This window comes from Coregonus clupeaformis, chromosome 20 (assembly GCF_020615455.1).
Source record: "Coregonus clupeaformis isolate EN_2021a chromosome 20, ASM2061545v1, whole genome shotgun sequence".
Lineage (NCBI taxonomy): Eukaryota > Metazoa > Chordata > Actinopteri > Salmoniformes > Salmonidae > Coregonus > Coregonus clupeaformis.
The window spans coordinates 1605211-1631078 of NC_059211.1; the positions used below are offsets into that span (position 1 = coordinate 1605211).

The 25868-nt window shown below is 43.6% G+C and overlaps 1 protein-coding gene across 2 annotated transcripts in view; it reads left to right on the forward strand.

Moving 5' to 3' along the window:
• Positions 1 to 25868, forward strand: part of LOC121533124 (xylosyltransferase 1-like) — a 110944-nt gene that overhangs the window by 40931 nt on the left and 44145 nt on the right. For both annotated transcript variants that reach the window (XM_041838911.2, XM_041838912.2), the window contains exons 2-3: positions 8004 to 8649; positions 17173 to 17345. In XM_041838911.2, coding sequence (XP_041694845.2) covers positions 8004 to 8649; positions 17173 to 17345 — 819 coding nt within the window. The remainder of the gene's footprint in view (positions 1 to 8003; positions 8650 to 17172; positions 17346 to 25868) is intronic.

Consider the following 25868-nt stretch of genomic DNA (forward strand, 5'->3'; position numbering starts at 1 on the left):
ATGCACTGCAGTACTTAATGCAGCTGGTGGTCACACCAGATACTGACTGTTACTTTTGATTTTGACCCCCCCTTTGTTCAGGGACACATTATTCCATTTCTATTAGTCACATGTCTGTGGAACTTCAGTTTATGTCTCAGTTGTTGAATCTTGTTAGTTGACAGTGAGAGGACGTTTCTTTTTTTGCAGAGTTTACGTCCTATCTTACCCTGTTAAGTAGAATGGATCATACAGGGTCTTTTTTTATATCAAATCTATTTCAGCACAACTCAATGAAATAAAATAAACCAAAATGTAATTTCTATGAATCACAGGCAATTTTCACCTCACCAAGTCACTTTCAATTCATTTTCCTCAACTGTCTGGGGGAGTTTAAATATAATTGACCCCAATGTAATATCCTCCATAAATACTACTGCATCTTCGTGACTAATACATATGATACAGTCTGGAAGACGATCAGTCTGAGGGGGCTTGGAGTACATGGCAGCTACAGTCTTTAGTGGCTGCAGACATATTCAGCTGCAACCATATTCAGCTGCAGATTGCTGTATGACTAATACATGTTATGTAACGTCTGAGGGGCCATTTTCAGCTGCAGATTGGAGATTGCCCAGGGAAAGGTGAACTCCCATAGAGCTCCAGAATACCCCCGATACGTCCCAAATTGCACCCTATTCCATATGTAGTGTACTATTTTTGACCAGTGCCCATAGGGCTCTGGTGAAAAGTAGTGCACTATGTAGGGAATATGGTGCCATTTGGGAAGCAGACCCTTATCTTTCATTTTCACTCTAGTAAACCTGCTTAGGAAATCTCTTTAAGTAGGAGCTCCCCCATAGGGAATCATATTAATATCTTTACTGCAAATCAGCCTCTCCACACTGTTTCCTCCTGTTTCTCAATGGGGCTTTTTCATATTTTGGGCTTTTTATATTTTTTATAAGCGTGTGGTTTTTAAAGGAAGTGGATCGGTTTTTCTCTATGTGTGAAACATGATGTATCTTTTTTTGAGGAAGTTTTAGTTGATAGTTCCAGTTTCTTTTGTTTCTATTTATGGATTTTGGACTGAGATGTTGTTTAGTTTGCCCAGTGTATGAACCGACGTGTTTCCAGTTTGGAGGCTACATTACGACCACATAATTGACATATGAAAATGTCCCAACACCAGACGTTGAAAATGTCCACATTTTAAACATTCATTTCTAGAACTACAGTAGCCTTTGAAGTTGGGCTGTTTTAAATCCCCAAATTAGCTGAAAAAGCTTTTCTGAGAAGTTCAGTTGGTATTTTTGAGGAGCAACCAGTTACTTCTTTGCATACTAGATAGAAGGGGAGCATGGAAAGACTTGTCCACTTGAAGTTACCCTAAAGAGCTATGTTGTTGAGTTGTATAGAGGCTGCTTTGTACTGGATGTGTTTTCTGAGGTAAACATTTCTCTTTGCAAAGAGAGAAGCCAGTCTCAAGGGCCATTTTCTCTCCTGGAGTTTTTCCTGATATTGCTGCCTATTTTTCACAGTCAGGGGATTGGTGGCATAACGCCTCACATTTTCAGTGTAACAGTATCACACACTGTATCTGAAAGCTATTTATTGAAGTGTGTGTGGGTGTGTCACAGAGCACACAACAAGAGGCTGCCGCGTATACCAAAGACTCTCGCAGCTCATTCAGCATGGCTACACATATACACACACACACAATGCATGTGACCAGCATTCCTTCAGCCGAGACATGAAAGAGAGAGAGAATAGAAGGGAGGGAGGGAGGGAAATAGTGAGAAAAGGAAAGGTTGGCACAGTGCTCTGAGTAATCTTGAGCACTCCGTAATGTTCCGGGAGGAAAAATGATGTTCAGGTATGAGTTAAAAGCACATTGTAAAATGTTGAAAACACTTTAAGCATCAACTAAAAGACACAGCTCTTATCCTAATAACCAAGGTTGATATCTCTTGCAACATACTCAGTATGCTGTAAGTCACAGGAGGTTGGTGGCACCTTAATTGGGGAGGATAGGCTCGTGGTAATGGCTGGAGCGGAATGAGTCGAATGGCATCAAATACATCCAAAACATGGTTTCCAGATTTTGATACCCTTCCATTCACTCCTTTCCAGCCATTAATATGAGCCGTCCTCCCCTCAGGAGCCTCCTGTGCTCTAAGTATACTCTAAGTATACAAATGAATACACGTGCGTTGAGGCAAGAAGTAATGTGGCTTAAACAGTTGATATGAGACATATTGCAGCTTGGAGCAGACCTGGGTTCAAATACTATACCCAGGTCTGCAGCCGTGTTCTTGTAGTGTTTGTAGCTAGTGTCAGTGGTTCGTAACAGGAAGCGGGCTGGCACAGGGATCAGCGCTTTTTAAATCCAGGAAATTATGAAAGAGCCTTAACGACACAGCAGGGTGTCCTGACTGCTGACTGAGGCTGCCCCACAGCGTGCCTGATCACCGTGACCGGGCGGCTCACCTGTGAGGAGCTAAGTATATGATGAATGATCCAGCAGCACGTGTCATGTGTGGTCTTGTAGCCTGCTAACCTACATACAGCAGGCCAGTTTGATTAGTCATGGCTGACGAGGCAGATAGGCAGGAGACTGATGTGTGAACTGATTTGAGATGATGGTTTACCAAAGATAGTGGATAAATGAAGACGTTCCACTCAGGCCGTTTACCATTGGAAAAAATGGTCAGTTCCAGACCGGTCTGCTTAATGGGGTGGCTCTCCCATAGGCACCAATGCATTAGCAGCTGGGTCTGGTCTGTTTAGTTCATTGACTGTATATGAACCAGAATAGATTAGCGAGTGGGATGTCTCTCTTTCTCTTCTGTCTCTCAGTTTACTTCTGGAGCTCCATGTTCTCATTCTTTAGTATCACCTCATAGTTGATGTTTCAGTATCCCAACCTTACAAACAGAGACTTACTTTAGCATTGTAGCTATTGTATTACAAATTGTAATGTAAGTGCTGCTGATTTTCATCAGTACAGGAATGCTTATTACTTTATGTTTTCCCCATTATTGACCAGCTCTCCTCATTACCCAGAGGGCCAGTTCCATAGTTGTTATGTCATAGCCTTGCAGAGATGGCATGTTTCTCTGCAGAGAAAAAGAGATAGAAACAGCTGTAGTTAACCGATTGATGGAATGTGTGTGTGTGTGTGTGTGTGTGTGCGCGCGTGCATGTGTGCAGAGAGAGAGAGATTTGTCAGATAGCAGTTGATGGAGTGTGTATGGAAGCCACAGCTCATCTGAGTTGGCCCCATGGGGGAGAAATGGCCAGTAAAATGAGGGCCAGATTTAAAGTGATGTGTTCAGTGCTGCTGCTGCTAGCTAAGGTTCACCAGGGGACCAGTACAGTAAATGGCAATAGGGATGGAGGATGGAGGGAGGGAAGGAGGGAGGGATGGGTATTGCCAGTGTGCAGCTAGAATATGAGAAATGAACAGATTTCCCCCCTGGAGTGAGAGATGAGGGGAGGAGGAGAGGGAGAGTGGGTATGCCTGAGCAGCTGTGGTGTGAGAGATATGAAGTTGAAAGGAGATTGGGGAGAGAGAGAGAGAGAGAGAGAGAGAGAGGAGCAGTCCAGATGAAGTATCTCCCTCTCTCCCCTGTGGTAAAGGAAATGAGGTAAATGGAATGAGCCGGTATGAGGTGTAGAGTATGAAAAATGGACTAAACCATCCTTTGTAGGTGGGGGTGGTTCAGTCAGAGTCTCAGCCTCGGGCCCTCACTCCATTGCCCCAGCCCTGCTACCTGCAATGATGGATTGCCCAAAGGTTTACCCTTTACCTGCTTGCATTCTCTCTAGCTGAGCGATTGGGGGCGAGGGGGTTGAGAGGAGGTGTAGTAATCGAGCGCATGTCAGGCAAATCAGGCTTGGCCTCCCCAAAGCACCCTGGGTAGGATAAGACAGATTCCCTCTATCGATCGATAGCCAAGCACATACACACACACACACACACACACACACACACCCTAATGGCCTAGCTTCCTAGCCTCACCATCCCCGGGCTATTAATTGTGCATTGCCCGATCCTTTCCTCTCTACGAGTCCCCTTCTCTGTCCCCACAGAGTTAAATACAGACTGAGATTAAAGAGAGAGGTCCTTTAAATGCAGGAGAGAGAGAGAGAGAGAGAGAGAGAGAGAGAGAGAGAGAGAGAGAGAGAGAGAGAGAGAGAGAGAGAGAGAGAGAGAGAGAGAGAGAGAGAGAGAGAGAGAGAGAGAGAGAGAGAGAGAGAGAGAGAGAGAGAGAGAGAGAGAGAGAGAGAGAGAGAGAGAGAGAGAGAGAGCAAATTAAGGGCAGTTGAAAGAGAGATAGAGGGCAGGGACCAGGGACCAGGAGGAGAGAGAGGGAGCGGAATCAGGAAGAGACGAAGAGATAGAGGGAAAGAGAGAAGAGAGAGATGAAGAGATAAGAACAGAGTATTTATTTCTCCACATGTGAATGATATTCACCCCTCGGTTTCATTATACAACCTTTTTTTTTTTTACTTTTGAATGCAAAAATGCCTTATTAAATCCACTGATTCACAGATCAGAGAACAACCCTGTTGATTTAGCCAGAGGCCTGCTGTGCTGTAGGGCTCAACAGTTTTCTCTTTCAAATAGAGACAGTTAAAAGATGAAGACAGCAGATTTAATGCATTTGTATTTGGGCTTTCCTGCAATTCCAACCGTGTCCCTTTTTCTCATGTCTCTCACGGCCCACGCAAAACCAGGGATATCCGTTACTCTAGGGCAAACGTGCTCTTTCTAACTCGACTTTTCCCCCTCTCTCTCCTCCCCCTGTACTCTTTTAAACTTCCTAAAACATCCTATGACTAGCGTACTTTGGATTAGCCTCTAGAAGCGGGCTCTTTGAATTTGGGCGAGTGGGATATTTTAGGGTGATCAGTAGTGCAGGGCAGCTGTTACATTAAGGATGAACAGCTTCTAACATTTATTATCTCAGCCGGTATAACACAGCATCTGTGAACTGCCACAAAACACACACACACACACACACACACACACACACACACACACACACACACACACGTGAAGGAAAGGAGAGAGGAGAAGGGAGGAGAGAGGAGAGAGGAGGTGACCCAGTTGTGGAAGCAGGAGGGGTGGAGGTGATGTGATTGTGCTGGAGGTTTCAGAGGATCGGGTGGTGTGATAAAGAGGGTACTTCATCTATTTGCACATTGTTACAACACTGTACATAGCCAATAATATGAAATGTCTGTATTTGTGAGTGTAATGTTTACTGTTTATTTCGGATTGTTTATTTCCATTTTTGTGGATTGTCTATTTCACTTGCTTAGGCAATGTAAACACGTTTCCCATGCCAATAAAGCCAATTGGATTGAATTTAATTGTACACCTTTGTGAGTGCAGTGTTTACTGTTCATTTCCATTTTGGGGGTTTGTGTTTTTTTGTTTCTTCTCATTTTTGTTTATTGTTTATTCCACTTGCTTTGTAAACATATGTTTCCCATGTCAATAAAGCCCCTTTTAATTGAATATAATTGAGAGAGAGAACTGACAGTGAGAATGCTATGCAAACGATTAGAAAGATCTATCATAAATCTCGCATAAATGTCCGCCCCTTCCCCTCTCTCCACCCCCCCCCTCTCTCTCTCCCTCCCTCCCTCCTCTTCTGTCTCCCTACTTGTCTCTGTCTCAGTCTTCCACCTCTGTAATAGTCTCAGACACAAGGTGTTTGCAGAGAGGCAAGGTTGATGTGCTGATAACAGCCCTGGCTTTAAGGGAGGGAAACACATTTCCATCCCGAGCAGTGTTCTCACAATACTGTTTCTCGCCTCTCTCTGTCTCTCATTTTCACCTCTCTCTCTCTCTCTCTCTCTCTCTCTCTCTCTCTCTCTCTCTCTCTCTCTCTCTGTCTTGCTTTTCTCACTCCTTGCTCCATCTTTCTCTCTCACTCTCCATTTCTTGCTCCCTCTCTCCCTCTCTTCTCTCTCTATCCTTTTCACCGCTCTCTCTCCCTCTCCCTCATTTGCTCACTTTCACTCATTCTCTGCCTGCTCTCTCCATGTCTTGCTCTCCATTTGTTCTCTCTCTCAATTTCAATTTCAATTCAATTTAAGGGCTTTATTGGCATGAGAAACGTATGTTAACATTGCCAAAGCAAGTGAAGTAGATAGTAAACAAAAGTGAAACAAACAATAAATATGAACAGTAAACATTACACTCAGAAGTTTCAAAAGAATAAAGACATTTCAAATGTCATATTATGTCTCTCTCTCTCTCTCTCTCCATAGCATCTCTCGTCTTTCTCCTCTCTTGCTGTCTCTCTCTCTCTCTCTCTCTCTCTCTCTCTCTCTCTCTCTCTCTCTCTCTCTCTCTCTCTCTCTCTCTCTCTCTCTCTCTCTCTCTCTCTCTCTCTCTCTCTCTCCATAGCATCTCTCGTCTTTCTCCTCTCTCGCTGTCTCTCTCTCTCTCGCTGTCTCTCTCTCTCTCACTGTCTCTCTCTCTCACTGTCTCTCTCTCTCTCTCTCTCTCCCTCTCTGTCTCTCTCTCTCGCTGTCTCTCTCTCTCTCTCTATCAGCTGTGACTGTAAACAGAGAGACACATCAAGTGCCTCAGCTTGTACTGTATATCCTCTCCCACCGCCGTTGTTCTTTGCCCTTTCTCTCACACACACACACACACACACACACACACACACACACACACACACACACACACACACACACACACACACACATTTGCTCTCCTCTCTCGCCCTCGGCCTGTCTAGCGAAGTGTGTGTGTTTCACGGTGTCTCAGCCAGGTAGGCAGAGGCAGCTCTCTCGCCTGTTCCATTTGATGCGTCGGGGAACATTTCAGTGAAGCGAGTGCTTCCGAGGTGCGGCAGAACTCTCCCGCATGTCAACGCTCGCCTCTCCTCCTTGTCACCCCCCTCTCCCTCTCTCCATCCCTCCCTCCCTCTCGGCTTGATCTGGTGGAAAGATGGGAACATTTTACATTCAGATCTTGGCTCAAAGCACACAAACATGGGCTGCACACACACACACCCGGCGACGACACACACACTGCCTCCCTGTCACACGCCACACTATTGTAATTCCATCACATCATCACATGGCTCCGGAGAATGTGGAAACCGAGAATACGTGCGTTCCCTGAATCCTTACACACACACACAAACACACACACACACACACCACAAACAAACACACACACACACACACACACACACACACACACACACACACACACACACACACACAACACAAACACACACATACGCACACCACACACACACACACACACCACACACACGCAAATCACATTCCGTTGCTTTATCCCCCTTGGTAATCTGTTTATGGGGTGACAGGCATGTCAGGGGAGAAGTTAATTGAAATCGGTGCTAATCTGATGATGACACGCACACAGCCACAGAAAGTAGTCCTCGTCCCCGTCGTCACCGTGGCGATAGACCCAGTCAGCCAGTCAGGCTGCACCTTGTTGTGTTGTGGCAGGGAGCGGAGGGAGTCAATAAGTTAATGCTACTTAATTTCATGCCTCTTGGTTCTGTTAAGCTGCTTGGTGTGTGTGGCGTGTTGATTGGTAATCTGACATTTGATATGCGCCTCACTGACTCACTCACCACGGATCTGGTTCTGCTTGTTTGCCCCCCCTATCCCATTATCTATCCTTCTCTTTCCTCCCCCTTTCTTCTCCTTTCCTTCTCTGTATCTCTTTCCCTTCCTTCTCTCTCTCCCTCCCCCTTTCCTCCTGTCTTTCCTCCCCCTTTCCTTCCCCTCTTTCCTCCCCTTCCTCATTCTCCCTTCTCTCTCCTTTTCTCCATTCTTCCTTTTTCCCATCATTGTAAATATTAATTTGTTCTTAACTGACTCTCTTGGTTAAATTACATTACATTTACATTTACGTCATTTAGCAGACGCTCTTATCCAGAGCGACTTACATTACGTTCAAATATAAACAAACAACAATAAAACGAATCTCCTCTCTCCCTCTCCTCTTCTCACAGGATGGCTACTATTCCCACCGGCCCAAGGAGAAGGTCAGAGTGGACAGCAACAATGAGAACTCTGTGCCCAAAGACTTTGAGAACATAGACAATAGTAACTTTGGTGCCCGCTCGCAGCCCCAGCGCCAGCCCCCAGGGGGCGCTAGTAGTAACAAACGCAGGGAGAAGCTGCAGGAGAATGCCCATGCCCAACAGGCAGCCTGGAAGGATAACGCTCCCATTCTCAGCCGGAGCTCCAACGAGGTCCTCCAGTATGGACGAGCCGTAGCCCAGAATGGCTCACTTCCTGTGGGCCCGAAAGCGATTGGAGCCGGGTTGGCGGGGGTGGGCTCCAGGAACCACCACACCCGCTCTTCACAGCCACAGAGCCAGGGTCAGGTTCAGTCTCACCCCCAGTCACAGTCCCACCCCAAGACTCAACATAGACACCAACACCCGCATCAAACCAAGAAGCAGGCGACTGCGGCTCCATTGGAGGTCGTCTACGACCAGCCGCCAAAGTGTGAGATCAGTGGGAAGGAAGCCATTTCAGCTCTGTCTAGAGCCAAGACCAAGGAGTGCCGGCAGCAGATAGCTGAGGTGTACTGCAGACACAAGGAGGGTCAACTGATGCCTGAGAAGGTCACCCGCTACTGTCCCATAGAGGGTGAGTTAATAGATATACTGTTACTACTGTTACTGTAGTAACAGTATATACTGTTTGGTATACTGAGTGTGAACAGTTTGGTATACTGGGTGTGAACAGTTTGGGTATACTGGGTGTGAGCATTTTGGTATACTGAGTGTGAACAGTTTGGGTATACTGGGTGTGAACAGTTTGGGTATACTGAGTGTGAACAGTTTGGGTATACTGAGTGTGAACAGTTTGGGTATACTGGGTGTGAGCATTTTGGTATACTGAGTGTGAACAGTTTGGGTATACTGGGTGTGAACAGTTTGGGTATACTGAGTGTGAACAGTTTGGTATACTGGGTGTGAACAGTTTGGGTATACTGGGTGTGAACAGTTTGGTATACTGGGTGTGAACAGTTTGGGTATACTGGGTGTGAACAGTTTGGGTATACTGGGTGTGAACAGTTTGGGTATACTGGGTGTGAACAGTTTGGGTATACTGGGTGTGAACAGTTTGGGTATACTGGGTGTGAACAGTTTGGGTATACTGGGTGTGAACAGTTTGGGTATACTGGGTGTGAACAGTTTGGGTATACTGGGTGTGAACAGTTTGGGTATACTGAGTGTGAACAGTTTGGGTATACTGAGTGTGAACAGTTTGGGTATACTGGGTGTGAACAGTTTGGGTATACTGGGTGTGAACAGTTTGGGTATACTGGCTGTGAACAGTTTGGGTATACTGGGTGTGAACAGTTTGGGTATACTGGGTGTGAACAGTTTGGTATACTGGGTGTGAACAGTTTGGGTATACTGGGTGTGAACAGTTTGGGTATACTGGCTGTGAACAGTTTGGGTATACTGGGTGTGAACAGTTTGGGTATACTGGGTGTGAACAGTTTGGGTATACTGGGTGTGAACAGTTTGGGTATACTGGGTGTGAACAGTTTGGGTATACTGGGTGTGAACAGTTTGGGTATACTGGGTGTGAACAGTTTGGGTATACTGGGTGTGAACAGTTTGGGTATACTGGGTGTGAACAGTTTGGGTATACTGGGTGTGAACAGTTTGGGTATACTGGGTGTGAACAGTTTGGGTATACTGGGTGTGAACAGTTTGGGTATACTGGGTGTGAACAGTTTGGGTATACTGGGTGTGAACAGTTTGGGTATACTGGGTGTGAACAGTTTGGGTATACTGGGTGTGAACAGTTTGGGTATACTGGGTGTGAACAGTTTGGGTATACTGGGTGTGAACAGTTTGGGTATACTGGGTGTGAACAGTTTGGGTATACTGGGTGTGAACAGTTTGGGTATACTGGGTGTGAACAGTTTGGGTATACTGGGTGTGAACAGTTTGGGTATACTGGGTGTGAACAGTTTGGGTATACTGGGTGTGAACAGTTTGGGTATACTGAGTGTGAACAGTTTGGGTATACTGGGTGTGAACAGTTTGGGTATACTGGGTGTGAACAGTTTGGGTATACTGGGTGTGAACAGTTTGGGTATACTGGGTGTGAACAGTTTGGGTATACTGGGTGTGAACAGTTTGGGTATACTGGGTGTGAACAGTTTGGGTATACTGGGTGTGAACAGTTTGGGTATACTGGGTGTGAACAGTTTGGGTATACTGGGTGTGAACAGTTTGGGTATACTGGGTGTGAACAGTTTGGGTATACTGGGTGTGAACAGTTTGGGTATACTGGGTGTGAACAGTTTGGGTATACTGGGTGTGAACAGTTTGGGTATACTGGGTGTGAACAGTTTGGGTATACTGGGTGTGAACAGTTTGGGTATACTGGGTGTGAACAGTTTGGGTATACTGGGTGTGAACAGTTTGGGTATACTGGGTGTGAACAGTTTGGGTATACTGGGTGTGAACAGTTTGGGTATACTGGGTGTGAACAGTTTGGGTATACTGGGTGTGAACAGTTTGGGTATACTGGGTGTGAACAGTTTGGGTATACTGAGTGTGAACAGTTTGGGTATACTGGGTGTGAACAGTTTGGGTATACTGGGTGTGAACAGTTTGGGTATACTGGGTGTGAACAGTTTGGGTATACTGGGTGTGAACAGTTTGGGTATACTGAGTGTGAACAGTTTGGGTATACTGAGTGTGAACAGTTTGGGTATACTGAGTGTGAACAGTTTGGGTATACTGAGTGTGAACAGTTTGGGTATACTGAGTGTGAACAGTTTGGGTATACTGGGTGTGAACAGTTTGGGTATACTGGGTGTGAACAGTTTGGGTATACTGGGTGTGAACAGTTTGGGTATACTGGGTGTGAACAGTTTGGGTATACTGGGTGTGAACAGTTTGGGTATACTGGGTGTGAACAGTTTGGGTATACTGAGTGTGAACAGTTTGGGTATACTGGGTGTGAACAGTTTGGGTATACTGGGTGTGAACAGTTTGGGTATACTGGGTGTGAACAGTTTGGGTATACTGGGTGTGAACAGTTTGGGTATACTGGGTGTGAACAGTTTGGGTATACTGGGTGTGAACAGTTTGGGTATACTGGGTGTGAACAGTTTGGGTATACTGGGTGTGAACAGTTTGGGTATACTGGGTGTGAACAGTTTGGGTATACTGGGTGTGAACAGTTTGGGTATACTGGGTGTGAACAGTTTGGGTATACTGGGTGTGAACAGTTTGGGTATACTGGGTGTGAACAGTTTGGGTATACTGGGTGTGAACAGTTTGGGTATACTGGGTGTGAACAGTTTGGGTATACTGGGTGTGAACAGTTTGGGTATACTGGGTGTGAACAGTTTGGGTATACTGGGTGTGAACAGTTTGGGTATACTGGGTGTGAACAGTTTGGGTATACTGGGTGTGAACAGTTTGGGTATACTGGGTGTGAACAGTTTGGGTATACTGGGTGTGAACAGTTTGGGTATACTGGGTGTGAACAGTTTGGGTATACTGGGTGTGAACAGTTTGGGTATACTGGGTGTGAACAGTTTGGGTATACTGGGTGTGAACAGTTTGGGTATACTGGGTGTGAACAGTTTGGGTATACTGAGTGTGAACAGTTTGGGTATACTGGGTGTGAACAGTTTGGGTATACTGGGTGTGAACAGTTTGGGTATACTGAGTGTGAACAGTTTGGGTATACTGGGTGTGAACAGTTTGGGTATACTGGGTGTGAACAGTTTGGGTATACTGGGTGTGAACAGTTTGGGTATACTGGGTGTGAACAGTTTGGGTATACTGGGTGTGAACAGTTTGGGTATACTGGGTGTGAACAGTTTGGGTATACTGGGTGTGAACAGTTTGGGTATACTGGGTGTGAACAGTTTGGGTATACTGGGTGTGAACAGTTTGGGTATACTGGGTGTGAACAGTTTGGGTATACTGGGTGTGAACAGTTTGGGTATACTGGGTGTGAACAGTTTGGGTATACTGGGTGTGAACAGTTTGGGTATACTGAGTGTGAACAGTTTGGGTATACTGGGTGTGAACAGTTTGGGTATACTGAGTGTGAACAGTTTGGGTATACTGGGTGTGAACAGTTTGGGTATACTGGGTGTGAACAGTTTGGGTATACTGCTCCCAAATGGCACTCTAATCCCTTTATCGTCCACTTCTTTTGACTAGGGCTAATAGGGTTTTGGTCAAAAGTAAAGCACTATGTAGGGAAAAGGGTGCCATTTAGCTGTGCCACTAGAGATCCTGGTTCGAATCCAGGCTCTGTCGTAGCCGGCCGCGACCGGGAGACCCATGGGGCGGCGCACAATTGGCCCAGCGTCGTCCAGGGTAGGGGAGGGAATGGCCGGCAGGGAGGTAGCTCAGTTGGTTGAGCATGGCGTTGGCAACGCCAGGGTTGTGGGTTCGATTCCCATGGGGGGCCAGTATAAAAAATTTATTCAAAAAAATTATAATGTATGCACTCACTAACTGTAAGTCGCTTTGGATAAGAGCGTCTGCTAAATGACTAAAAATGTAAAAATGTAAAATTTAGGACCATATTATCTCTTTTTACAACAGGAAAACACAATATCCCCTGAAGCTGAAATAAAAGCTGCACGCACACACACACACACACAGAGAGATACACACATATACAAACACACGCACACTACACTTCCTGTTGTTTTACTGCTAATAATTCCAATTCATATCAAAGTCAGGGAAGAAATGTGTTTCTCGGCTAATGAGAAATTTGTGCGAAAGAATGGAAGACGCTTTTTTTTACACCAAATTGCTTTCCAATTTTCATTCCGTTCAGCCAAGCTGGCCACAGAAATGCAAGCTCGCACACACAGACTGACACACACATACACACACACACACACACACACACACACACACACACACACACACACACACACACACACACACACACATAGACAGACACACACACACACACACACACACACACACACATGCACACTAATAACCACACACAGACAGACGGATACACACAGGAACACACAAACTCTTTCGCTTTTTCACCCTCTTTCTTTCTCTCTCTCTCTTACTCACTAAAAAAAAAAAACAACACCTCACAAATTTTTCAAGAGACTTTAAATTGAGGTTGGCAGAAGACTCCTGTAAACAAAATCTGTGAGCTTGCCACCATCAGTGGGCACCACGCATCAATGTTTAAAGGAACAACACACACACACACACACACACACACACACACACACACACAGAGGAGTGTATGGAGGACATGTGGAGGAAAGGAGAAAAAAGCCAAAAACGATATATGGACATCTGGCCAGACATAACCAGACATAACCAGACATAACCAGACATAACCACATTCTGTCCGCCCACAATGACTGTGTCACTTTGTAGGCTACAGGACAGTGCAGGCTACACTTCCATAAGATGGAAAGTAATGCTTGTCTGTCTGTGACTATTCCAATGGCTATGTCTGAAATTGCACCATAGTCACTTATAAGTGCACTACTTTTGAATAGGGTGCCAACGCACCTTGTGAGTCCACCATGACTGCACCTTGTGAGTCCACCATGACTGCACCTTGTGAGTCCACCATGACTGCACCTTGTGAGTCCACCATGACTGCACCTTGTGAGTCCACCATGACTGCACCTTGTGAGTCCACCATGACTGCACCTTGTGAGTCCACCATGATTGCACCTTGTGAGTCCACCATGACTGCACCTTGTGAGTCCACCATGACTGCACCTTGTGAGTCCACCATGACTGCACCTTGTGAGTCCACCATGACTGCACCTTGTGAGTCCACCATGACTGCACCTTGTGAGTCCACCATGACTGTGCAACTTTGTTATGTACAGCAATATAAGCGAGGATACATATTCCCCAAGATATAAACCAATGCTTGTCTATCAGTGAATAAGCTCATGTCGTCTCCCTAGACTCACCATCGTCATCCCACTCCAACTGACAGTTTGATCAAAGGAGACGGGGAAATTGAAAAGGGCTTCTCCCGGGTGGCGTCGTGTAACAACGCGGACGGCTAAATTAAATAACTTTTTATTTTTCACTCCCTCTCTCTGTTCTGTCGTCTGCCACAATGTTGTTCTCTCCTCCCTCTCTCTCTCTCTCTCGATGTCTCCCTCTCTCTCTCAGTCTCTGTCTTGCTCCATCTCTCTCTCTCTCTCTCTCTCTCTCTCTCTCCCTCTCTCTCTCTCTCTCTCTACCCATGTCTCCGATGCACCAATCTGAATTTGAGGCGCTAACCTTGTTAGCTCTCTCTCTCTCTCGCTCTCTCTCCATGTCTCCGATGCACCAATCTGAATTTGAGGCACTAACCTTGTTATCTACAAATTGTCCAATTTGATTTCATCGGTATTCTGTCCTTGAAGAGTTGGCTGTGTTAGCGCGCAGCCGGCTCCATAGGATATGAGAGGGAATATGTTAGCATTAGCAGAGCCTCTATATGCTAGCTGGGCTATTGTCTAATGTCTACATTGTTGTAATATGTGGGATGGAACTGGCGTCATCATTGGCTGATGTCAGTTGTCAGCCAATGACCTTGCATGTTCGGTCACCCCTAAATACGTAGCAGGTAACATCATTCGAGGCTTATTCACTTGTTGCTCATAAAAAAATAACTTTTTTTTTCATTAATTTCTGTTCTATAAGACCTACTTCTAGAACAAAGTACAAGCTAGTCAGGTAAGACTTTAGTTGGATCCTTCGTTGGCACTGAGCAGATTTACAGAGTTACATTAAAGGACTTTAATATTGGAAACTAAAAGGACATTTCTGCTCCTCTGCTCTTCCAACCTCTCGCATGACTGGTTAAGATGGACGGCCATGAGCTGCTGAAGTTACACAAGATGATGGAGAGAGAGAGAGAGGAGAATTAAATGATGGAGCGAGAGAGCTGATAGCAGATGAGGGAGAGGCAGTTTGAAAGATTGATGGCGATGGGAGAGAGGAAAAAGGGATGTGGCAGAGTCAGGCTTTTTTAGACCTATCAAGCTCCTGTAGCTGTAGAGACACACAGCACATTGGCTCATTAGTTCAGCTAGCTAGCATAGCACACGCCTCAAAGTGCTTGGTGATGCGCTCTGCCAATTAGCCTAGCGCCAAGCTAGCCAGTGAACCTCCCGAGCTGCCTACCAATTAATGTTCAATGTGTGTGGGGGGGGGGCGGGGGGTTGGTTCTTCTATCCTTGTGGGGAGCTAAAATCCCCAAAAGTCCCCACAAGGATAGTAAAACAAGGAAAATTCTCCTTGAGGACAAAGGGCTATTTTAAGCTTAGGGGTTAGGTTTAGGGTTAGGGTTACAATTAGGGTTAGGGTTCAAATTAGGATTAGGGTAAGGGGTTAGTGGTTAGGTTTAGGAGTTAGGTTTACGGTTTGGGTTACGGGTTAATCTAAGGGTTAGGGTTAGATTTAGGGTTAGGGGTTAGGGAAAATAGGATTTTGAATAGAAATACATTTTAGGTCCCCACAAGGATAGAAGAACAAGACGTGTGTGTGTGTGTGTGTGTGTGTGTGCGCCACTGCAGAAACATATTCACCCAGCACTGTCAACTAACCAACCAGCCAACCAACCATAGAAATAGAATCACCAATCACAGACCCACTGACTTGAATGGGGATTGCCCATTCTAGTAATTATAGTTATTTGCAACCAACCACATTCACATTAAATATCCCATAGGCACAGCCAGGCTTCATAGTAACACACACACACAGACACACACACGCTCTCTCTTTCACACACACACTCACACTTTTCCAACCACATTACATTCAATACTCAATATGAATAACCAGGATTCATAGTAACCAAACTATGAATAAAACGATCATTCCTGGGGAGAATTGGATGATTGAGGGAAGGACAGGAGGCATGGCCAATTGGAGTCACGGGAGCATGTCTGTAGCCCCGCCCCTGTTGTTAGCCTTTAAATACAAGCCAGAAAAGGGTCCTTCCCTTCAATTGAGATAATTACAGGACAGCAGTAGGAGCCTAGCTTGTCCAGACACAAGGAAGAAAGAGCCAGAAGGGGAGGGGCACCTTGTGATCTTTTTACCCCAGGGACAGCACACCCTAAGAGGGTGAAAGCACCCACCATCTTCTCCCCTCTTTTCTGCCCATTCAGGGACCATAGCGAGTCGTGACATTGTCCCCCACTGCCCTCTGGGAAACCAAGTCCCCTTCCCTCACAACACAGAGGACCAGATTACTGTCATTATCTCCTGAACAACCTCATCCTCTCTGTCGTCAACAAACATAACGTCTCAATAAAGCGCTGTGTTTCCTGTAATTCCATAGGCCCTTTGAACACAAAACAACCACTGTATGTAATAATGGTGTTGGATTGTATTCCTCTAGTACTTATTTGCTGATGGAGAACATAATACAAAACCAAGGGAGAGGCTCTGAGCGGAAGTCATTTGTTAAGGCGTTTAGTATTAGAATGAAAGCCACCACTATATGGATCTGTGTGGCTTTTAGAATGGTTTCTGGAGAGAGCTGGAATTGTTTGTGTTGTGTTTATTGTCTACTTACTTCCAAGTCTTATTTTGGGAGTGTGGTACAGAGCAATGATGACACACTATCAAGTGAACTCCACCCCAAACCCAAAGGAATGGTTCTAGGATTCCTATTCCCATCTTGTGGCCTTGCTTGTCATATAATATAATAATAATATAATATGCCATTTAGCAGACGCTTTTATCCAAAGCGACTTACAGTCATGCGTGCATACATTTTTGAATATGGGTGGTCCCGGGGATCGAACCCACTACCTTGGCGTTACAAGCGCCGTGCTCTACCAGCTGAGCTACAGAGGACCAGTCGTGGTTCAAATAACGCCAATGTCACATACTGAATGAAACTCATCTCCTTGTAATATCTTCTTCGTCTTCGTCTTCGTCTTCTTCATCTTTGGAGTTACTGCAGCACATGTTCAGTATACCTCACAGTGTATGAAGTATAGCCGATGAAACCTAATGTGTTATTATTGTGTCTATCCACGTAAGGCTAATGCCAACGTCTGGGAGGAAGACTCGTAAGATAGTTCTACATACAGGTACATATTTTATTTTCTGTATGAATGACTAAAAACCTGTCTCTGTATGTTATTGTTGTGTTGTCCAGGTAAGGCCAATGCCAACGTGGCGTGGGAGGAGGACTCGTCAGAGGGCCCCCCGTCGGCCCCTGTCAGGATAGCCTTCGTCCTGGTGGTCCACGGCAGAGCCTCACGACAGTTCCAAAGACTCTTCAAGGCCATCTACCACACCTCACACTACTACTATATACATATAGACCAGGTAAGACTATAGGCTACCATCTACCACCTCACACTACTACTATATACATATAGACCAGGTAAGACTATAGGCTACCATCTACCACACCTCACACTACTACTATATACATATAGACCAGGTAAGACTATAGGCTACCATCTACCACCTCACACTACTACTATATACATATAGACCAGACTATAGACTACCATCTACCACCTCACACTACTACTATATACATATAGACCAGGTAAGACTATAGGCTACCATCTACCACCTCACACTACTACTATATACATATAGACCAGGTAAGACTATAGGCTACCATCTACCACCTCACACTACTACTATATACATATAGACCAGGTAAGACTATAGGCTACCCTCTACCACCTCACACTACTACTATATACATATAGACCAGGTAAGACTATAGGCTACCATCTACCACCTCACACTACTACTATATACATATAGACCAGGTAAGACTATAGACTACCATCTACCACCTCACACTACTACTATATACATATAGACCAGGTAAGACTATAGGCTACCCTCTACCACCTCACACTACTACTATATACATATAGACCAGGTAAGACTATAGGCTACCATCTACCACCTCACACTACTACTATATACATATAGACCAGACTATAGACTACCATCTACCACCTCACACTACTACTATATACATATAGACCAGGTAAGACTATAGGCTACCATCTACCACCTCACACTACTACTATATACATATAGACCAGACTATAGACTACCAGCTACCACCTCACACTACTACTATATACATATAGACCAGGTAAGACTATAGACTACCATCTACCACCTCACACTACTACTATATACATATAGACCAGGTAAGACTATAGGCTACCATCTACCACCTCACACTACTACTATATACATATAGACCAGGTAAGACTATAGGCTACCATCTACCACCTCACACTACTACTATATACATATAGACCAGGTAAGACTATAGGCTACCATCTACCACCTCACACTACTACTATATACATATAGACCAGGTAAGACTATAGGCTACCATCTACCACCTCACACTACTACTATATACATATAGACCAGACTATAGACTACCATCTACCACCTCACACTACTACTATATACATATAGACCAGACTATAGACTACCAGCTACCACCTCACACTACTACTATATACATATAGACCAGACTATAGGCTACCAGCTACCACCTCACACTACTACTATATACATATAGACCAGGTAAGACTATAGACTACCATCTACCACCTCACTCTACTACTACTATACATATAGACCAGGTAAGACTATAGGCTACCATCTACCACCTCACACTACTACTATATACATATAGACCAGGTAAGACTATAGGCTACCATCTACCACCTCACACTACTACTATATACATATAGACCAGGTAAGACTATAGGCTACCATCTACCACCTCACACTACTACTATATACATATAGACCAGGTAAGACTATAGGCTACCATCTACCACCTCACACTACTACTATATACATATAGACCAGACTATAGACTACCATCTACCACCTCACACTACTACTATATACATATAGACCAGGTAAGACTATAGGCTACCATCTACCACCTCACACTACTACTATATACATATAGACCAGGTAAGACTATAGGCTACCATCTACCACCTCACACTACTACTATATACATATAGACCAGGTAAGACTATAGGCTACCATCTACCACCTCACACTACTACTATATACATATAGACCAGACTAAGACTACCAGCTACCACCTCACTACTATATACATGACCAGGTAGCAAGCTACCATCTACCCTCACACTACTACTATATACATATAGACCAGGTAAGACTATAGGCTACCATCTACCACCTCACACTACTACTATATACATATAGACCAGACTATAGACTACCATCTACCACCTCACACTACTACTATATACATATAGACCAGGTAAGACTATAGGCTACCATCTACCACCTCACACTACTACTATATACATATAGACCAGGTAAGACTATAGGCTACCATCTACCACCTCACACTACTACTATATACATATAGACCAGGTAAGACTATAGACTACCATCTACCACCTCACACTACTACTATATACATATAGACCAGACTATAGACTACCATCTACCACCTCACACTACTACTATATACATATAGACCAGACTATAGACTACCATCTACCACCTCACACTACTACTATATACATATAGACCAGGTAAGACTATAGACTACCATCTACCACCTCACACTACTACTATATACATATAGACCAGACTATAGACTACCATCTACCACCTCACACTACTACTATATACATATAGACCAGACTATAGACTACCATCTACCACCTCACACTACTACTATATACATATAGACCAGACTATAGACTACCATCTACCACCTCACACTACTACTATATACATATAGACCAGACTATAGACTACCATCTACCACCTCACACTACTACTATATACATATAGACCAGACTATAGACTACCATCTACCACCTCACACTACTACTATATACATATAGACCAGACTATAGACTACCATCTACCACCTCACACTACTACTATATACAGTGGGGGAAAAAAGTATTTAGTCAGCCACCAATTGTGCAAGTTCTTCCACTTAAAAAGATGAGAGAGGCCTGTAATTTCCATCATAGGTACACGTCAACTATGACAGACAAATTGAGAAAAAAAATCCAGAAAATCACATTGTAGGATTTTTTATGAATTTATTTGCAAATTATGGTGGAAATAAGTATTTGGTCACCTACAAACAAGCAAGATTTCTGGCTCTCACAGACCTGTAACTTCTTCTTTAAGAGGCTCCTCTGTCCTCCACTCGTTACCTGTATTACTGGCACCTGTTTGAACTTGTTATCAGTATAAAAGACACCTGTCCACAACCTCAAACAGTCACACTCCAAACTCCACTATGGCCAAGACCAAAGAGCTGTCAAAGGACACCAGAAACAAAATTGTAGACCTGCACCAGGCTGGGAAGACTGAATCTGCAATAGGTAAGCAGCTTGGTTTGAAGAAATCAACTGTGGGAGCAATTATTAGGAAATGGAAGACATACAAGACCACTGATAATCTCCCTCGATCTGGGGCTCCACGCAAGATCTCACCCTGTGGGGTCAAAATGATCACAAGAACGGTGAGCAAAAATCCCAGAACCACACAGGGGGACCTAGTGAATGACCTGCAGAGAGCTGGGACCAAAGTAACAAAGCCTACCATCAGTAACACACTACGCCGCCAGGGACTCAAATCCTGCAGTGCCAGACATGTCCCCCTGCTTAAGCCAGTACATGTCCAGGCCCGTCTGAAGTTTGCTAGAGTGCATTTGGATGATCCAGAAGAGGATTGGGAGAATGTCATATGGTCAGATGAAACCAAAATAGAACTCTTTGGTAAAAACTCAACTCGTCGTGTTTGGAGGACAAAGAATGCTGAGTTGCATCCAAAGAACACCATACCTACTGTGAAGCATGGGGGTGGAAACATCATGCTTTGGGGCTGTTTTTCTGCAAAGGGACCAGGACGACTGATCCGTGTAAAGGAAAGAATGAATGGGGCCATTTATCGTGAGTATTTTGAGTGAAAACCTCCTTCCATCAGCAAGGGCATTGAAGATGAAACGTTGCTGGGTCTTTCAGCATGACAATGATCCCAAACACACCTCCCGGGCAACGAAGGAGTGGCTTCGTAAGAAGCATTTCAAGGTCCTGGAGTGGCCTAGCCAGTCTCCAGATCTCAACCCCATAGAAAATCTTTGGAGGGAGTTGAAAGTCTGTGTTGCCCAGCGACAGCCCCAAAACATCACTGCTCTAGAGGAGATCTGCATGGAGGAATGGGCCAAAGTACCAGCAACAGTGTGTGAAAACCTTATGAAGACTTACAGAAAACGTTTGACCTGTGTCATTGCCAACAAAGGGTATATAACAAAGTATTGAGAAACTTTTGTTATTGACCAAATACTTATTTTCCACCATAATTTGCAAATAAATTCATTAGAAATCCTACAATGTGATTTTCTGGAAAAAAAAATCTCATTTTGACTGTCATAGTTGACGTGTACCTATGATGAAAATTACAGGCCTCTCTCATCTTTTTAAGTGGGAGAACTTTCACAATTGGTGGCTGACTAAATGCTTTTTTCCCCCACTGTACATATAGACCAGGTAAGACTATAGACTACCAGCTACCACACCTCACACTACTACTATATACATATAGACCAGGTAAGACTTTAGGCTACCATCTACCACCTCACACTACTACTATATACATATAGACCAGGTAAGACTATAGGCTACCATCTACCACCTTACACTACTACTATATACATATAGACCAGACTATAGACTACCATCTACCACCTCACACTACTACTATATACATATAGACCAGGTAAGACTATAGACTACCATCTACCACCTCACACTACTACTATATACATATAGACCAGACTATAGACTACCATCTACCACCTCACACTACTACTATATACATATAGACCAGACTATAGACTACCATCTACCACCTCACACTACTACTATATACATATAGACCAGACTATAGACTACCATCTACCACCTCACACTACTACTATATACATATAGACCAGACTATAGACTACCATCTACCACCTCACACTACTACTATATACATATAGACCAGACTATAGACTACCATCTACCACCTCACACTACTACTATATACATATAGACCAGACTATAGACTACCATCTACCACCTCACACTACTACTATATACATATAGACCAGGTAAGACTATAGACTACCATCTACCACACCTCACACTACTACTATATACATATAGACCAGACTATAGACTACCATCTACCACCTCACACTACTACTATATACATATAGACCAGGTAAGACTATAGACTACCATCTACCACCTCACACTACTATATATATAGACTACCACACCACACTACTATACATATAGACCAGAGACTATAGGCTACCATCTACCACCTCACACTACTACTATATACATATAGACCGGAAGACTATAGACTACCAGCTACCACCTCACACTACTACTATATACATATAGACCAGGTAAGACTATAGACTACCATCTACCACCTCACACTACTACTATATACATATAGACCAGGTAAGACTATAGGCTACCATCTACCACCTCACACTACTACTATATACATATAGACCAGACTATAGACTACCAGCTACCACCTCACACTACTACTATATACATATAGACCAGGTAAGACTATAGACTACCATCTACCACCTCACACTACTACTATATACATATAGACCAGGTAAGACTATAGACTACCATCTACCACACCTCACACTACTACTATATACATATAGACCAGACTATAGACTACCATCTACCACCTCACACTACTACTATATACATATAGACCAGGTAAGACTATAGACTACCATCTACCACACCTCACACTACTACTATATACATATAGACCAGGTAAGACTATAGGCTACCATCTACCACCTCACACTACTACTATATACATATAGACCAGACTATAGACTACCATCTACCACACCTCACACTACTACTATATACATATAGACCAGGTAAGACTATAGGCTACCATCTACCACCTCACACTACTACTATATACATATAGACCAGGTAAGACTATAGACTACCAGCTACCACACCTCACACTACTACTATATACATATAGACCAGGTAAGACTATAGACTACCATCTACCACCTCACACTACTACTATATACATATAGACCAGGTAAGACTATAGGCTACCATCTACCACCTCACACTACTACTATATACATATAGACCGTAAGACTATAGGCTACCATCTACCACCTCACACTACTACTATATACATATAGACCGGTAAGACTATAGACTACCATCTACCACCTCACACTACTACTATATACATATAGACCAGAAGACTATAGACTACCATCTACCACCTCACACTACTACTATATACATATAGACCAGGTAAGACTATAGACTACCATCTACCACCTCACACTACTACTATATACATATAGACCAGACTATAGACTACCATCTACCCCTCACACTACTACTATAATAAATACATATAGACCAGGTAAGACTATAGACTACCATCTACCACCTCACACTACTACTATATACATATAGACCAGGTAAGACTATAGACTACCATCTACCACCTCACACTACTACTATATACATATAGACCGGAGACTATAGACTACCATCTACCACCTCACACTACTACTATATACATATAGACCAGGTAAGACTATAGACTACCAGCTACCACCTCACACTACTACTATATACATATAGACCAGGTAAGACTATAGGCTACCATCTACCACCTCACACTACTACTATATACATATAGACCAGGTAAGACTATAGGCTACCATCTACCACCTCACACTACTACTATATACATATAGACCAGAGACTATAGACTACCATCTACCACCTCACACTACTACTATATACATATAGACCAGGTAAGACTATAGACTACCATCTACCACCTCACACTACTACTATATACATATAGACCAGGTAAGACTATAGACTACCATCTACCACCTCACACTACTACTATATACATATAGACCGAGACTATAGACTACCATCTACCACCTCACACTACTACTATATACATATAGACCAGTAGACTATAGACTACCATCTACCACCTCACACTACTACTATATACATATAGACCAGGTAAGACTATAGACTACCATCTACCCACCTCACACTACTACTATATACATATAGACCAGGTAAGACTATAGACTACCATCTACCACCTCACACTACTACTATATACATATAGACCAGGTAAGACTATAGGCTACCATCTACCACCTCACACTACTACTATATACATATAGACCAGGTAAGACTATAGACTACCATCTACCACCTCACACTACTACTATATACATATAGACCAGGTAAGACTATAGACTACCATCTACCACCTCACACTACTACTATATACATATAGACCAGAAGACTATAGACTACCATCTACCACCTCACACTACTACTATATACATATAGACCAGGTAAGACTATAGACTACCATCTACCACCTCACACTACTACTATATACATATAGACCGAAGACTATAGACTACCATCTACCACCTCACACTACTACTATATACATATAGACCAGGAAGACTATAGACTACCATCTACCACCTCACACTACTACTATATACATATAGACCAGGTAAGACTATAGGCTACCATCTACCACCTCACACTACTACTATATACATATAGACCAGGTAAGACTATAGGCTACCATCTACCACCTCACACTACTACTATATACATATAGACCAGGTAAGACTATAGGCTACCATCTACCACCTCACACTACTACTATATACATATAGACCAGGACTATAGGCTACCATCTACCACCTCACACTACTACTATATACATATAGACCAGGTAAGACTATAGGCTACCATCTACCACCTCACACTACTACTATATACATATAGACCATACTATAGACTACCATCTACCATACCTCACACTACTACTATATACATATAGACCAGGTAAGACTATAGACTACCATCTACCATACCTCACACTACTACTATATACATATAGACCAGACTATAGACTACCATCTACCACCTCACACTACTACTATATACATATAGACCAGACTATAGACTACCATCTACCACCTCACACTACTACTATATACATATAGACCAGGTAAGACTATAGACTACCATCTACCACCTCACACTACTACTATATACATATAGACCAGGTAAGACTATAGGCTACCATCTACCACCTCACACTACTACTATATACATATAGACCAGGTAAGACTATAGGCTACCATCTACCACCTCACACTACTACTATATACATATAGACCAGACTATAGACTATAGACTACCATCTACCACACCTCACACTACTACTATATACATATAGACCAGACTATAGACCACCATCTACCACCTCACACTACTACTATATACATATAGACCAGGTAAGACTATAGACTACCATCTACCACCTCACACTACTACTATATACATATAGACCAGGTAAGACTATAGACTACCATCTACCACCTCACACTACTACTATATACATATAGACCAGACTATAGACTACGATCTACCACCTCACACTACTACTATATACATATAGACCAGACTATAGACTACCATCTACCACCTCACACTACTACTATATACATATAGACCAGGTAAGACTATAGGCTACCAGCTACCACCTCACACTACTACTATATACATATAGACCAGGTAAGACTATAGACTACCATCTACCACCTCACACTACTACTATATACATATAGACCAGGTAAGACTATAGGCTACCATCTACCACCTCATACTACTACTATATACATATAGACCAGAGACTATAGACTAC